A 17,604-nucleotide genomic window follows, 5' to 3' on the forward strand; every position below is an offset into this window, starting at 1 on the left:
ATGTTTGAGTGACACAGTTGCTATTTAATTACAAATTACCAATATCCTGTGCTACAAATTTAAATGCAGTAAATATACAATTACTGCACTTCTAACAGAACACAGCCTTTATTTTTTTTTTTTTTTAAATTCAAGAAGTTTTTTTCGTTTTGTCTTCTTGCCAAACATCGGTTTACCTTTTCTAAATACCAGTAACTGTGATGGAGACAGAGCAATCGCAAAAAAAGACTGTTTGCTGCTCTCATTTTGACTTGGAACTGATAAGTGGATGGGAATGGTCATTCATTTGATGTGTTTACCAATTCTTTACGGACGCATGTCTCACGATATGGTCCACATCTTATGGCTTTTCCTTAGTTGAATTGTTTGCCGTAGCTTCTTTCACTGAGTGAGCAGAATCATTTTATTACTACTAGCTGCATTATTTGCACTGTCCAGATTGAAATTGGTGTGGTATGGAGGAGGCAGTATTACACTGTGCCTTTCTGCTTTAGCCAGTTTTATTTAGGATCTATTGGGTGCTACAGCATCAGAGTTCCATTAAATCATACCACGTCTAATTTCGATCATTATATAACATTATCTCTACATGCTGTTGTGCACAGCATTGACATTGCTTTAACTAATGCAGTGGATTCTTTGGCGTGTTGTCAATCACTGCAGTTTAATTTGGACAGATATTTTGCAATAGAAAATCAGAAAATCATTCTGTGACAACTCTGGCATGGATTTTTTTCTATGATAGTCCCATAACTTACGGGAACAAAACAGTTTGGAATGAAGCCATAAAAAAAGCCAACAAGGAGGACTGTGATTTTGTTGTTGTTGTTATTGTGCTGTACTATATACTCTGCGTAAGTAAACATGTGAAACATACTAACCCATGTCTCATTGAGAGTAGTAATAATAATAATAATAATAATAATAATAATAATAATAATAATAATAATAATAATAATAATGCATAGACCGCCAAATAACCCACAAGTCGAAACAACAATAAAAACTATCAACACAATCATACACAACAAAATAAATGAAAACACAACTATGGAAGAGTTACAACTACTGGTTTATATAGGAGCACTCACTACACTAAATATACACACTAGGCAGAGATCAGAACAAACCAACACACAGAAGAAACCCACAAAACCAGCATGGCAACACAGGTTACAGATCAGAATAGAGAAACTGAGAAGAGACATCGGACAGTTAACACAATTTATAAGAAATGAAATATCAGGCAAAAAACGAAAAAGGTTAGGTAAAATCTCACAACAAGAAGCAATAGAGCAATTAGATGAAAAAAAGCAGAAATTGCAAGCATTGGCCAAACGACTTAGAAGATACAAAAAAAGTGAAAATAAAAGGAAACAAAACCAAACATTCAACACAAACCAAAAGAGATTTTACCAAACAATGGATAACACACACATTAAAATAGACAATCCACCAAACATAACAGACATGGAACACTTCTGGAGCAGCATATGGTCAAACCCGGTACAACATAACAGGCATGCACGGTGGATACAAGCAGAAACAGACACATACAAGATGATACCACAAATGCCTGAAGTGATAATTTTGCAACATGAAGTCGCCCGAGCAATTAATTCTACACACAATTGGAAAGCCCCTGGAAATGATAAAATAGCAAATTACTGGCTAAAGAAGTTCACCTCAACACATTCACATCTAACTAAATTATTTAACAGTTACATTGCAGACCCATACACATTCCCTGATACACTTGCACATGGAATAACCTATCTGAAACCTAAAGATCAAGCAGACACAGCAAACCCAGCTAAATGTCGCCCCATAACATGCCTACCAACAATATACAAAATATTAACTTCAGTCATCACACAGAAATTAATGACACATACAACACAGAACAAAATTATAAATGAAGAACAAAAAGGCTGCTGCAAAGGAGCACGAGGATGTAAAGAGCAACTGATAATAGATACAGAGGTGACATATCAAGCTAAAACTAAACAAAGGTCCCTACACTACGCATACATTGATTACCAAAAAGCCTTTGATAGTGTACCCCACTCATGGTTACTACAGATTTTGGAAATATACAAAGTAGATCCTAAATTGATACAGTTTCTAAACACAGTAATGAAAAATTGGAAAACCACACTTAATATCCAAACAAATTCAGATAACATCACATCACAGCCAATACAGATTAAGCATGGAATATACCAAGGAGACTCATTAAGTCCTTTCTGGTTCTGTCTTGCTCTGAACCCACTATCCAACATGCTAAATAATACAAATTATGGATACAATATTACTGGAACATACCCACACAAAATCACACATTTGCTATACATGGATGATCTAAAACTACTGGCAGCAACAAATCAACAACTCAACCAATTACTAAAGATAACAGAAGTATTCAGCAATGATATAAATATGGCTTTTGGAACAGACAAATGTAAGAAAAATAGCATAGTCAAGGGCAAACACACTAAACAAGAAGATTACATATTGGATAACCATAGCGACTGCATAGAAGCGATGGAAAAAACAGATGCCTATAAATACCTAGGATACAGACAAAAAATAGGAATAGATAATACAAATATTAAAGAAGAACTAAAAGAAAAATATAAACAAAGACTAACAAAAATACTGAAAACAGAATTGACAGCAAGAAACAAGACAAAAGCTATAAATACTTATGCTATACCAGTATTGACCTACTCATTTGGAGTAGTGAAATGGAGTGACACAGACCTAGAAGCACTCAATACACTTACACGATCACAATGCCACAAATATAGAATACATCACATACATTCAGCAACAGAAAGATTCACATTAAGCAGAAAGGAAGGTGGAAGGGGATTTATAGATATAAAAAACCTACATTATGGACAGGTAGACAATTTAAGAAAATTCTTTCTAGAACGAGCAGAAACTAGCAAAATACACAAAGCAATCACTCATATAAATACATCAGCTACACCATTGCAATTTCATAACCACTTCTACAACCCTTTAGATCACATAACATCAACAGATACAAAGAAAGTAAATTGGAAAAAGAAAACACTACACGGCAAGCACCCGTATCATCTAACACAGCCACACATAGATCAAGACGCATCCAACACAGGGCTAAGAAACGGCAATATATACAGTGAGCCGGAAGGATTCATGATCGCAATACGGGATCAAACAATAAACACCAGATATTACAGCAAGCATATTATTAAAGATCCCAATACCACAACAGATAAATGCAGACTTTGCAAACAACAAATAGAAACAGTAGATCACATCACAAGCGGATGTACAATACTAGCAAATACAGAATACCCCAGAAGACATGACAATGTAGCAAAAATAATACATCAACAACTTGCCATAAAACATAAACTAATAAAACAACACGTTCCCACATACAAGTACACACCACAAAATGTACTGGAGAATGATGAATACAAATTATACTGGAACAGAACGATTATAACAGATAAAACAACACCACATAACAAACCTGACATCATACTCACCAATAAAAAGAAGAAATTAACACAACTAATTGAAATATCCATACCCAACACAACAAATATACAGAAGAAAACAGGAGAAAAAATTGAAAAATACATCCAACTGGCTGAGGAAGTCAAGGACATGTGGCATCAGGATAAAGTCGACATTATCCCAATTATACTATCAACTACAGGAGTCATACCTCACAATATTCACCAGTACATCAATGCAATACAGCTACATCCAAACATATATATACAACTACAAAAATCTGTAATTATTGATACATGTTCAATTACCCGAAAGTTCCTAAATGCAATATAACATATACCATACAGTTACAAGGAAGTCACGCTTGACCGAGGTCCGCGTCACGTTCCATTTTTAACCAGAGAAAAAAAAGTCAATAATAATAATAATAATAATAATAATAATAATAATAATAATAATAATAATAATAATGCCTTGAAATTAAATGTAGCACTCAAGGCAGGCATCTAGTGGGACCTCCTGGGCTGTACATCACACCACTTGGTGATAAATGCCAATGACATAATTCCTGTAATGGAAATAGCACGTGAAGACAAAGTTGAAGTGTTGACTGATATCCATTTAATAACTTCATATCTATGAGACTGAGAGGAAGTTTCTTTAATGTAATGTATTCATTGCATTGATAATACCCATATGTATCGGCATATTGTGTTCTGCTGAAACATGTCCATTTTTTATACTCATTCTCCTTGACTAAGGACTGGACAATATAGCGTCTATTTCTGGCAAAATTTGCATGTATTTTGTGCAAAATTCACATCTGTGTCATGTGCTGCAAATATAAATACAGTATACACGAACAGGGGTACAATTATTGAACTATATGAAACAAAATTGTCAAGACTTCTGAACGGTTTGCATTAGAACATTCAAAGTACATGGTTGGCCGTGGGGCATTACAGGAATTAGTATGCACATTCATGGTTGGGTTTAGTGACGATGTCCACTTTCATATGGATGGGTTCCCCAATAAGAAAAATTTGCACATTTGGGAGACTGAGAATCCGCCGTTTGTGCTGTAGTAGTCCCTTCACCCCCAGTGGGTGATTGCATGGTGTGCAGTGTCCAGTCACGGAATAAACTGTGCATTATTCCTTGATGCCACAGTAACTACCGAACAGAACATGGAGGTTTTCGAAGATGAATTCATCTCCATTATCCAGGGTAACCCCGATTTCGACAAGATGTGGTTCATGAAAGATGGAACTCAATCCCATCGAAGCAGGAGTGTGTTTGATGTCCTGGAGGAACACTTTAGGGACCACATTTGGCTCTGGGGTACCCAGAGGCCACTGGCATGGGCCTCAATTGGCTGCAATATTCTCCGGGTCTGAACACAAGTGACTCCTTTTTGTGTGGCCATATTAAAGAAAAGATGTACAGCAATAACCCTAAAACCATTGTTGAGCCGAAAACAGCCATTCAGGAGGTTATCGATGGCATCTATGTTCTGACACTTCAGCAGGTTATGCAGAATTTCACAATTCGTGTGCACCACATTACTGCCAATGATGGCAGACATATCAAACTATCATAAGTCCAAATATCTGTAGTGACGTTTACATGCTGAATAAAGTGTGTGCACACTGCAGTTTGTAACTAATTTATGTTTTTTGTATAGTTAAATAATTGTTACCCTGTATATCACATTTTTGCAGAACACACTCTTTGTGTTTTAGGAAAATTCAAGACGACTTGTTTGCTTTCTCCTGTCATCACACTGTGTTGACAGAAGTTGTCACTCCACTTGGTTGATGTCGATTGTAATCGATTAGTCTACAGTGAAAGACGAAATGTCGTCCCTGACAGTCTCAGGTCCTTGTACAGCACCTGTCAAACTTGATGCAACAGCCGCCTTCTCCTCCTCTTACTTCTCTAGTACATGATCGTTGGTGCCACCATCAATTCCCACCTCACACTGTTCCTTCACTAAAATTTCACACCTCAATCACGTTCATTTCAAGTGTAGAAGTGAAGACATCATCGTCACAAAAACAAAGTCCTGGAATGTCACATTTTTAAGAACATCTGTGATTTCCTGTGGAACAATGCCATCTTCATCAGCAACTGTTGTGCCACAGCTAGCCTTTGTAAAACAATTTAACACAGTCTTTGCATTACGCAATTCGATGCAGCAACAAACATTCTCTCAAGGAATGTAATTGATTTCTAGATGGCTGTTATCTTGTATTTGGCATTAATGGAGTGTATTATGCCCAGGTCCAGAGGCTGCAGATGATTTCTGCAGTCTGGTGGAAGAAACAGAGCATTAATATTTCTCATAAATGTTGTTTCCTTTGGATGTACAGGCATCGGTCAATCAGTAGTACTATTTTCCTATCTGCTGTACTCATTTTGGCATCTAAATGCCTGAGAAATCTTGTAAATATTTGTGATGTCATCTAGGCATTGCTGTTATACTTGTTAAGTACAAGGTACTGTCTTAATGTTTTAAAACACGAGTTTTTAAAACAAGAGTTTTAGTTTCCTTATTATCAATAGTGGCAACTTCTCACTTCCATTGCTATTTGCAGCATTATACTGTTTCTCCAGTGGCTTAAATTTTCTGTGTCCAGAGCCTCACTGTATCCTCTTACACACTGAAATGAAAGACTGACATTTCTCAAAATGATCTAACTATTTGTTTGACACACTGAAATTTTCAACACAGGTCTTCAGGGAATTTTTCTGAGCTTTCAGCTGTTGAATTGTTCCGCTTACAGGAATGCTGCCATTTTGCATCCTTGAAACCATTTTAAAAGAATAGTTTCCACATCACTGATTGTAGAGCTGCAAATGTTCCTCCTTTTGCAGCCAGAGGAACTGCAAGCTTTGATATTTAATACTGCTTAGTTGTTTTTTTTTTTTTTAAAGGTGTGGTGCAATGAAGACAATGCCAAATCATACTTTTTTTTCCATGTCTGAAAGTTTTCTGTTGCGATTGACTTTGACATCGTGGATGAACATCAGGTTTTGCTCAATTGTAAGCTTCCTGTGTGTGCAGGCCATAATTCCACAAAAGCATAAAACCTATGAACTCAACTACAACAAAGATAACACTTAAAAAAACAGTACTTGGCTAATATTGACTAACAAGAAGATAAGGATGAGAAAGGAAAATGAGCATTATCATTTGTGATATGTTGAGACTGTCTTACTTAATATATATTCTTGTATTTATGAACTATTTAAGTTAGAGAATGATGCATTTGTTTTAACAAGTCAGAGCTATATTTTGTATTGCAGTGTCATTAAGTTTATGGTACTGCTGAAGCTTTATGTGAAATGAAAATTAATTAGTACATAGAGCACAGTTAAAATTAATTAGTGTTTAGCTTCTCATTGTACTGCTTTATTTATGTGTTTTGTAATGCCTACAGGTTTGGTTTTTGATCTGACTGGTTATTGGGATCTTTCCTTCTACTTAGCTGGTGTTTGGATTGTTTTATCAGGCATTCTCATTGCCCTGATACCCATCACGAAGAATCAAGTTATATGTGGCAAAGGAACACTTGAATTGGAAAAAGAACAAGATCAGGACTCTGTTGATGTACCATAAAACTTCTTAAGGAAAAAAATCATTTTCATGGAAAATGAGACATCTTGATTCATGTTTGAGGCACATAAGAACCTCAGCATCCTGTAATACTCTTATTAGGTTGTGACACCAATCTAAAAAAAGCTGTTGGGTAAATGTTATGTATGTGAAACTTGTTTGTTGCAATTGTAATAAATAGCTTTAATCTCTCCAGTGACTGACGACCTAATGATAAACTGGCTTAATATACACAATTTCCATCAGAGGAACTTCACTTTAATAGATTTTCACAGCCTGATTATCAGTAGGGAAGAATGCTAAATAGGTTATGTTCAATTATTAATTGTATATTTGTGTATAATGTTTAATTTTGTCTTATATTAAGCGCAATCAATATTAACAGAGACTGACCATAACTGGAGATGTTCTTACTGGATTTGATAGTATTTGGTTTCTCTTAAGGATAAGAACACTTACAACCACGTTTATGATTGCAGAGCTCCAGGATTGTCAAAATAGCTATTTTGTAGCCAATAAATTAGTGTAAAGTGTCAGAGGTTGATGTTCACAAGGGGATAACGTGCCAACAGCTCTGATTATAATATGCAGTTATGGTCTAGGCAACATCAAAACACTGACAGTAATTTAGTAGTGACAACGCAAATTCTTTGAATCATTTTAGTATTTGAAATCATAATCACAGAAATAAAAACAAAATCTTTTGACATACCGTGTCTAGTTGAGTAGAATGTATTGGATATTATTGTGTTCATACAGCATGTGAAACACATTTGACAATTATACAGAGTGTCTTAAACAGATTGAGGCTATGCTCTTATAAATGCAGGTAGCATTAATATTAATCCTTTAAATCGCTTGCCTATAATTAAAAAATTAATATACTCCTTCTTGTTACAAAGAAAGAATTATAGAAGTTCCTGAACTTTTTGTGAATGTTGTAGTTGCGCAATTAAGTGGAAAAAATTCGCAGCAGATCTACTTCTCTCCTACACACATTCTTAGCTTTGCATAGCATAACAGTTATTGCTCTAAGTTTGACAGTTATTTTATTTTCATTGATAAAAAGTTATTGTTATCTAAATTAGTTGCACTTAAGTGTTAGATATGAGCAGTTAAAGTTAAAATGATGTGAGTGAGGAACAATTCCATAAATTGCCCAGAAAATGTGTCCAGGCCTTAAATAAAAAGTGACTTCATTAATTGGTTTAATTACATATACAGTTGTCACACCATAACCTACCGGAATCAGTTTTCTATTCTATGACTACTTATACCACATATATGCGAATAATATATTTCACCAAATAATCTGCGCACCCAAATTTTAAGGGGGGGAGGGAGACTGGTTTTAATTTGTTTTTGTGTATACATTGTGTATCTTGCTGTTTAAGTGCAGCTTATATATCGAGTTGTTGCAGGATGGATGTTATGCCCCCAGGGGTAATAACAGCTGATTTTCCCTTTTTGTAACTTGTCTCGCACTTCCTCAATTATGTGTCTCTAAAAGCTGCCCAGGACTGACATGGTACATAAATTCAGTAACGCTACAAGGTGACTTTGCCAAACATGCCACCCAGTCAACCGCAAGGTCATTGTCCATCCGCCCCTTCAGGTTCACTGTCACCAATATGGCTTTCAGTGATCTTTTTGCAATAGTTTCTTTTACATTTTACGTTAGGTGGTAGCTTTCATCCATTGCCAGTTACCCACATCACTGTACACCTTTACCACTCATTGCTGCCAGTTCGAACATCTGACGCTGGAGTCCCCTTGGATCTGTATTAACAACTTGCAATAATATAAAGGAATGTTTGCAGTGCAAATTTATCACTTAGTGATGAAAATTCACTATTTTTCCTCCAATCATCTGGCAGCTGTTGGGCAATGGTAGTTGTGCTCTGGAAGCCTAATCCATTGTGATGGAAAAATCTTGATAGCCAGCCCTAGCTAACATTGAAACTGGTGATGCTTAGTTCTTTGGCTGAAGCCAATGCTTTGATTTGGCACCTTTCACTTGTCACTGGGCATCCACATTGTCACTTCTCGCCCACATAATTGCAGAGCCTTTTTTCGAGGTCCATATGCTTTGCTTTTTGGCTGTGAAATCCCTGGCGATTACAGTTTTTCTAGGAGGCGCATTTTGTTTTTTCACCATTCGCAAATAAAACACTTGCTCACATCCTACTTTATTCCCACTGCACGATTTCCAATGTTCTCTGCTCCTTCAATAATTTCAAGTTTTTTTTAGCTGTGTACGAACAGTATTGAGAACATCCATAATTAATTAGTGGTTAATGTCACTTCTAATGTGTTATTGATGTCACAGACTGAGGCCACGACAACACTATAGTATAATGGGATTTATTGTTGGAGGTGGACAGTACCAACCTTATTACAATTAATCTACACAACCCAGCATTTCATCCTTAAATTCGGGGTAAAAAACGAAGCCCAGACTATTCATGTCTGTACGGTATTTGAACTCTTTGATTTTGTGCTGAGATTGATTTCTAGATTCCTTTTTCTAGTGAACATTTAGCAGTAAGAGTACAAAGTGTATTTGGAATGGGATGTTGCAGTCATTTGTCATAGATAATTTTCTGAATGTTTTCCGTTTGAAAATCCCTAACACAGTACTTGAAAGTCTGCTACAGTTTTTCTATAATATCTTCTGTTTTCATCAATGTGGAAGCAAACTATTCTTTACCCGAGTCTTTTTCGTATGTAAGGATGATTTTTATCTTAGAATCAGTAAAAGACTCATCCTAGGGCTGTGAAGAAAAATCTGTTAGAATGACCATTACAGTGGTAGAAAATTATTTATTTCATTTGACTGTTGTTGCAATTTGAAATGCAGCAGCTGCTTCTCAATTAGTTGGTTTGGCATTGTTATACTTTTTCTTTGGTTCTTTTTTACTTATGAAGAAAATTTTAAATTATACATAGAAAAATATTTTAAAACATTGTGTTTGGAATATAATGTGACTTGTGGCTCCCAGTTTTGCAACAGAATTGAGAAATATGTGATAGGATCTGTCTGCTTAATTGATTTTTCCCTCCTCTGCATTTCCTGAAATGGTTGATTGTATTAAAAGTGTGACGTTTAAGACTGTGAGCTATCAGTGAGTTATTGAGTTATCAAGTGAATTATTGAGTTATCAAGACAATGAAAATCTCAAATGCACATACTCATCAGTGGAAATTCACTTGAGAAACTGAATTAGTGGAAATGAGGTGAAATGAGCTTCATGTATGATGATAATATCTTAATGTCCATGAGTAAGGCATATGTTGAACAAAAGTAGTAGCTAACTGGTGGCTACTTGTCTCTAAATTACTGATGTAGTAAAATATGACGTTAACAATTGGATGTCGCTGTTAACCATTGTGATTAGAACTTCACAAGTGTATAGTAAATGCTGAAACCATGTCTACAATAAATCCTTTTGGATCTTCTGAATCTGTAACGACATTTTGATTTCTTTTCTGAAGACACGAAATTTGAAGGATGTAGCAAAGAATTCTGCATCTTCGTCAATCATCCAGTTGAAAATTTGCCTCCTGTGTAGGAGGCTTTTAGCAAGTTAGACAGTTCTGGATGTGATGTTTCTGGGTGTCCAGTCATATACTTCATTTAACTCATTTTTGAATGTCCTGTTGTAAGCATAATAAATTTGTTGTTAACTTTTGCATACAATAATTATTACACGCCATGCTGAATGACAGAATAGTGGTTTGCATCCTTGTGGCCTATAACGAACCACCCCAGTATATTGATGCCCTTTTTCTGTGCAGTATAGGTGTAAAAATTTGTACATACATGATTGTACACGATGACAATGTATTCATTCCAGCTTTTGCTGGATATAGTGAATGTGAATTTCCACACCATTAGAATTTCAAACTTTCCACAGAAAGTTATAATCATGCATGAAGTTTCTGATACAGTTGATAAGTACTCCTATTTGATAGGGCAGATTTTTTTAAACATCACATAATTTTGGACTAATGATAAATGGTAGTATTGCACAAAATGATTTTTTTGAAATCTGGAGATGATCAGAATTCCTTTAGACTGGTTGCTCTCCTTCCTTGTGCTTCTAAAATTATTAGTCTGTGGTAGCCTTAATTTCAGTTTATTGTGATCTTAACAGATTAATATATTAGCATTTATACAAGGAAATTTGTAATTTTGATAGCATAGTTTGTCAAGCTGGTTATTGAAAGTGCATGAAGAAGTTCACAGAGAAAGTTTGATGCTGTATTGAAGAAATAGATCTTGTGCCTTTTCTTGTCTATATAGTGTATTGATTGATCTGTCTTCGCCAGTCATCATTCACATTTCATTGTTAAAATAAAAATTAATGTATTTACATAAGCAAATTGTTGTTTGTAGTATTCTCAGGACCATAATTTTATTCATTAGCTTTTTCATAGTGTCCTCAATTTATATGAAATGAGACATTACTTTTACAAATTTATTCTCAGAACTGTTCTAAAATTATTGCACTCAAATGTAGTGCTTCGTTGAATTTTGTAAAGTCTAAACTAAAGCAATAATGTTTATTCTACTAGCTATAATTATTTTTGGGTGTAATGTCTTTCATATGCTGTTATGGCATGTGATACATAGTGGTATTAACTAGGAAAGCTCAGAAAAAGTAATTACTTGTGAAGATTTCATTTGATTTCCCAACTCTGTTTTAAATTACACATGTACATAATCTGTGTCTTTCAAGTGAAGTGCTATATCTTTTAATTGTATTTATCTTGCTACAGTTCATCTCACTTTCACATTAAGAGTAGAGGAAGAGAGAAATTGAGACGAGGAAACCTTCATGCATGGAAATAAGATTCTCTCTCCCCTACATTACGGGTTATCAGACTGTTTATTTTTGGTAATCATGCAGTTATATTCTCTGCATTTGGTTAATACTGATCAGATGCTGTAAAGCCAAAGTGATATTATTTTACAGATGACATATTTCTTTATTTGATGAAGAGTCAGTGAAGTATCTATGATCAAACATTATTACGCCTACTTTGAAATGTAAATACATACTGAAATTTTGTTCTGATACAAAATTCAGCGACTGAAAATATTGTGGTTGTAATAATTATATATATCACTGAAATCATTTTTTTTAATTGTTCATATCATCTGCCATGTTCCTCTCACTAAGTGTTAGGCAGACTAGGCTGTGATTGTGAAGTATTGTTTGGTTTGTTGTAGAAAGTTTCTCTTTATTTCTGTCAAAGTACAACTTACATTACCAAAGTCCTGCTCAGTATTTTAAGTAGATTCTATTGAAAGTACTAATGTAAGTACTCACAATTTAAAGACTGTAGTAGTATCATAATTATACATTTATTATTAATTCATTTAGTAGAAAAAGAATTTATCTTGTAATTTGTTAAACACAAATTAAAGGGGGCTGTCAAGTTTATTGGGTGTAATGTAGTGCCTTTCAAAATGAAAATTTTAGAAATACAGGTTTATTGTGAGACTGATCTCTTGTCTTTTTTTGTGAAATAGTATTCATTGGTATTGACTTGTTTAAAATTACAAGAACTCTGATTGTGTATGTCGCATTTTTGCCAAGACATAAATTTCTCAAATGTAAGTAGTTACAGTAAATGATTAGTAAAATTACTAACAACAGGTTTCATTGTCTCAGAGATCATTATAGTTACAAATGAAGCAATAATGTTAAAAATTTATATATCAAAAATTTTTGATGGCCAGTTTGTACATATTTTTCTGTCCTCAGTGGAGCAGATGTGTTGAGTCCACAAGTAAAACAAGCAGCTACTGCAGGCCAGTTGCTGGCCTCATTGAGTTTAATCGTACCTTCTGGGCACTTTATTTCTATTCCATTCAAAATTCCAAATAGTATGTTAAATTTTAAACCCTTTCCCTGAGGCCAAAAAGCGCTATGAAGCATTGTCTGCTGGTCCATTATGGCTTGAGGAACTTCGGCCGGTACGTATTTCTTGATTCAAAAACCTTTACCAACATGAGTAAGGTAGTATCTTTGACCACGTTTCGAGGACTGTATGTAGGCTCAGTAGGTGTCACCCACTCACAGGAATCTGTTGTGTAACGATCGGATTTATGATAACCAGTTTTAAGGCACCATTCGATAAGATTGTTAATACGATAATAGGGTATGGGGCCTGAAGGTGGCAATATTGAGCTGCCAAAACTGGTAGCATATAAAATAAAATAAACGAAAACATACGGCTGTTGGTAAAGGTTTTTGAATCAAGAAATAAAGCATTGTGGTTTTCTTAACTCTGTTTTGCATTAATAGGTGCATCATAATTATGAATTGGCTACAGTTACACAATCACATGAAGGCATTTAGTGAAAACTCTGAATGGGTAATTGGAAATCTGTGAAAGTTAGCAATATTGAAGAAATTTTAAAAGAAATTTATTGACTGCATGGTTATTTAAAACTGTTAAGACTGGAGAACCTGCCTCATTGCCTTTTGCAGACCGAACTTTTACATTGGACTTCCAGCAATGTGTGGAGCAGAGATTTTGTTAAATTTGGAAAGTAGGAATGAGGTACTGGCAGAATTGAAGCTGTGATAGTGGAATACTTAAGAAAGTAAAAATATTGCCTGCAAAAATCAAGATGAAAATAATTTACTCAGAGCCAGAAAACTAATGTTATTGAAGTCTTTCAGTTATCCAGATGATGTTCTTAAATTTCTATTCCATCCCACTCTCAAATAGTGCATTTAAATCTTTCCAGTTCAGCTCCAATTTTTCTTATTTAATTACAGTGAGCAACTCTCTCTTTGTATGTGGGCTCTCCCTTTTGTAGATGGGCACCAACAAAATATTTTCGCATTCAGAAGGGAAAGTTAGGGGTTGATATTCCTTGAGAAGTCCTGCCACAATGAGTAGTGTCATCATTTATTGGGTGCCACATTAACTTGCATATTACAGCTACAGTGCCTGTGTGGACAGTCACCTCCCAGAATGACAAACAGGCTTCAGATCTGGAAGATCAACACTACAGCAGTCAGGCTGCTTCTAAACAACATTGACAAAGCGCTACAAAAGAAACAAATGTTCTACACAGTGTTCATAGACTTTACCAAAGCCTTTGACCTATCGGAAAGAGATCTCATACTCCGAAAACTGGAAAACACAATGGGAGAAGATAGCGTATGGGCAAGAATAATCAAGTCAATCCTTGAACACAACTTAATCACAATATCAGACAACCTCTCTCTTTCGAACCTCATTCTGCAATTGAACGGGGTGTTACAGGATGACCCAATGAGCCCTTTGCTGTACATTCTTGCCACTGAAGAAGTACTGTAAACCGGAGAAAATGAAGATGATGTATACATATACACTGACATCATAGCCTTACATTCAACACATATACAGAAGCTGCAGGAAATCATTGAGAAAATAGACAAATGGTGCAGTGAACACAAACTACACATAAACATAGCAGAAATTGTGATTTTCAGAAAAGGAGAAAAAACACCCAAGATCGCGGAAATCAACTGTAGAGGACAAAAAATAAAAATGTCATCAGACTTTAAATACCTAGGGGTGACATTGCGACTAACAGCCAAATGCTTCACAAAATGTACAACAGCCAAATGCTTCACAAAACACAACAGAATGTGCAGCCCAAGCAATTATAGCAATACAGGACATCAGAAACATCCACCTACTCAGTCTAGAAATGACCATGAAATTATTCAGCACAAAAATATTGCAAATCCTGGCCTATGGGATGGAAGTTATATGGGACCAACTGACAGAAAAAGATCTAGATACACTAGAAAAGGTTAAATCGACTTACCTAAAAAGAGCACTAGATGTCTCAAGGATGACAAGATCTAGTCTAGTGTACCTGCTAGTCGCCCCTGCGGGTCCGGGGATTAGAATAGGCCCGAGGTATTCCTGCCTGTCGTAAGAGGCGACTAAAAGGAGTCCATCCCCCTCAGGGGGTAGTTAGCGCCTGCGTCCGGAGACGGACGATCTTCACGACCTATAATCGTGGTCCTTTTGGTTTTAAACTTCTCGTTTCTTCCTTCCTTTTGTTGGTCCCTTTCTTTGCTCTTCTCCACCTCACTGTCTTCCTTACTCTTTCCCTTGACTTCTCCTTGCCTTCTCCTTGCCTTCTCATTGCCTTTTTCTCCTTGCCTTCTCATTGCCTTTTTCTCCTTGCCTTCTCATTGCCTTTTTCTCCTTGCCTTCTCATTGCCTTTTTCTCCTTGCCTTCTCATTGCCTTTTTCTCCTTGCCTTCTCATTGCCTTTTTCTCCTTGCCTTCTCATTGCCTTTTTCTCCTTGCCTTCTCATTGCCTTCTTCTCCTTGCCTTCTCTGGTCTCCGCCTCGGCGTTTGAGACAGTCTGTCCTCTTTCTACCTCTCTCTTCTTTTTCCTCTTCTTCCTTCCTCCCTGTGCGTGTCTGAAGGCCGACCCACGCGTTCGCACGCGTAGCCGGTGACGGGGTAACGCGTAAGTCCCCGCCCTGGGTAGACATGTAAGGCACGCGCGTACCCCCTGGTAAAGGCCAGGCCCGGGGAGGGGTGATTGCCTGAGCTGATACCTTCTGACCATGCCGATTGGTCCCTCCGTCTGTTTCTCGGGAGGTGTGACCTGAGGTGTAAACATTCACCTAAGGCGGGAGTGCCCTCTGAGAGGGTCCCCACAAGGAAGGAGCGCGCCATCGGAGACGCTGGCAATCATGGGGGATTCCTCCGCAATGGATTCTACTCCATCGCTTTCGACTTCGACCCAAAAACGGAAACGTGACCAGCCAACAGTGACAAAAGTACTACCGCCTGCCCCACAGTTCCTCGTAGTTTCTCGCACTGAGGACGGAAAGGATTTTTCCTCTGTCAACCCTTTTGTTATTCAGAAGGGCGTTGATGCCATAGCCGGATCTGTCCAATCTTGTACCAGGTTGCGTAACGGCACCTTATTACTAGAAACTGAGAATGCCTTTCAGGCACAAAAACTGCTTCGGGCCACCCTCCTGTACACGTTCCCTGTCCGGGTGGAGGCCCACCGAACTTTGAATTCGTCTCGTGGTGTAGTGTATACTAGCTCCCTCGACGGATTGACTGACGAGGAGCTTCAATCTTTCCTCGCTGAGCAGGGCGTGACGGCTGTCCATCGGGTCATGAAAAAGGTCAACAACGACCTTGTACCGACCCGGACACTCTTCTTGACCTTCGATAGTGTTAAGCTGCCATCGCGCATCAAGGCGGGCTACGAGGTTATTTCTGTTCGCCCCTATGTCCCGACACCTACGCGCTGCTACCAGTGTCAGCGTTTCAATCACACTCGACAGTCTTGTTCCAATGCGGCTAAATGTGTCACTTGTGGCAGGGATGCCCATGAGGGTGACTGTCCACCTCCGTCTCCTCATTGTGTGAACTGTCAGGGTGACCATGCCGCATCCTCCCGCGACTGTCCTGTCTATAAGGACGAACGTTGCATCCAAGAAATTCGTGTCAAAGAGAAAGTGTCAACCTCGGCTGCTCGCAAGCTATTGGCTAGTAGGAAGCCCACGCTGCTCCCAGCGGGGAAATATAGTACTGTCCTCGCCTCTCCTCGGACTACCCGGGAGGTCGCAACCCAGACATGCGATCTGACCTTCAGCACCACGGTCGTCCGTTCGGCCAGTGCTAAGATCGCGCGGTCGACGTCTCCTCTTCCTCCCATCACACCACAGACACCAGCCACTTCCTCAGCTTCTGCTAAGTCGAAGACACCGAAGTCAGATGCACGGTCCTTCAAGAAGGAACCATCCCGTGCAGACTTCCTCCGTCCCTCGACCTCCCAGCCTTCGACCGGTACTTCCACCAAACGTCCTTCCAAAAAGGCGCATAGGAAGCACAGTTCTCCTTCCCCGCCACGGCGCATCTCTTCTCCTGCGCCACCCAGCGGTTGCCGCCCCAGGCCGTCATCCGTTTCGCCTGGCCGCACCGCCGGTAGCCGTACATCTGGCCGTTCACCGGCGGAGGAAGCTCCCCCTCCCGGCCATCCTCCCGAGATGGCCGATGACCCTATAGACCCCATGGACGATGACTGTCCGCCTACTGATAGCGGCGGCAGTGCTCGCTCGAAGCCAGGCCCTAAGCGGCCTTCGAGGTGACCCCTTCTCTCATCTTCCTTTTCTTACGATGGCACTTATTCACTGGAATATTCGCAGCATTCGCTCCAACCGAGAGGACTTGAAGTTGCTGCTCCGCTTGCATCGTCCGCTCGTCGTAGCCCTCCAGGAAACGAAGCTACGCCCATGCGATCACATTGCCTTGGCACACTACACCTCTGTGCGTTTTGACCTACCCCCTATGGTAGGTATCCCAGCTCATGGAGGGGTTATGTTGCTGGTCCGGGATGATATTTACTACGATCCCATCACGTTGCACACCGGCCTGCAGGCAGTTGCCATCCGCATTACTCTCCCCACTTTTA

General features: G+C 38.2%; 1 protein-coding gene across 3 annotated transcripts in view; it reads left to right on the forward strand.

The window, feature by feature from the left end:
• LOC126161319 (uncharacterized) overlaps window positions 1–12,988 on the forward strand; it is a 295,371-nt gene extending 282,383 nt beyond the window's left edge. For all 3 annotated transcript variants that reach the window (XM_049917069.1, XM_049917070.1, XM_049917071.1), the window contains exon 8: window positions 6,960–12,988. In XM_049917069.1, coding sequence (XP_049773026.1) covers window positions 6,960–7,138 — 179 coding nt within the window. In that variant the 3' untranslated portion in view covers window positions 7,139–12,988. The remainder of the gene's footprint in view (window positions 1–6,959) is intronic.
• Window positions 12,989–17,604: the final 4,616 nt, after the last annotated feature.

Source organism: Schistocerca cancellata, chromosome 2 (genome assembly GCF_023864275.1).
Source record: "Schistocerca cancellata isolate TAMUIC-IGC-003103 chromosome 2, iqSchCanc2.1, whole genome shotgun sequence".
NCBI lineage: Eukaryota > Metazoa > Arthropoda > Insecta > Orthoptera > Acrididae > Schistocerca > Schistocerca cancellata.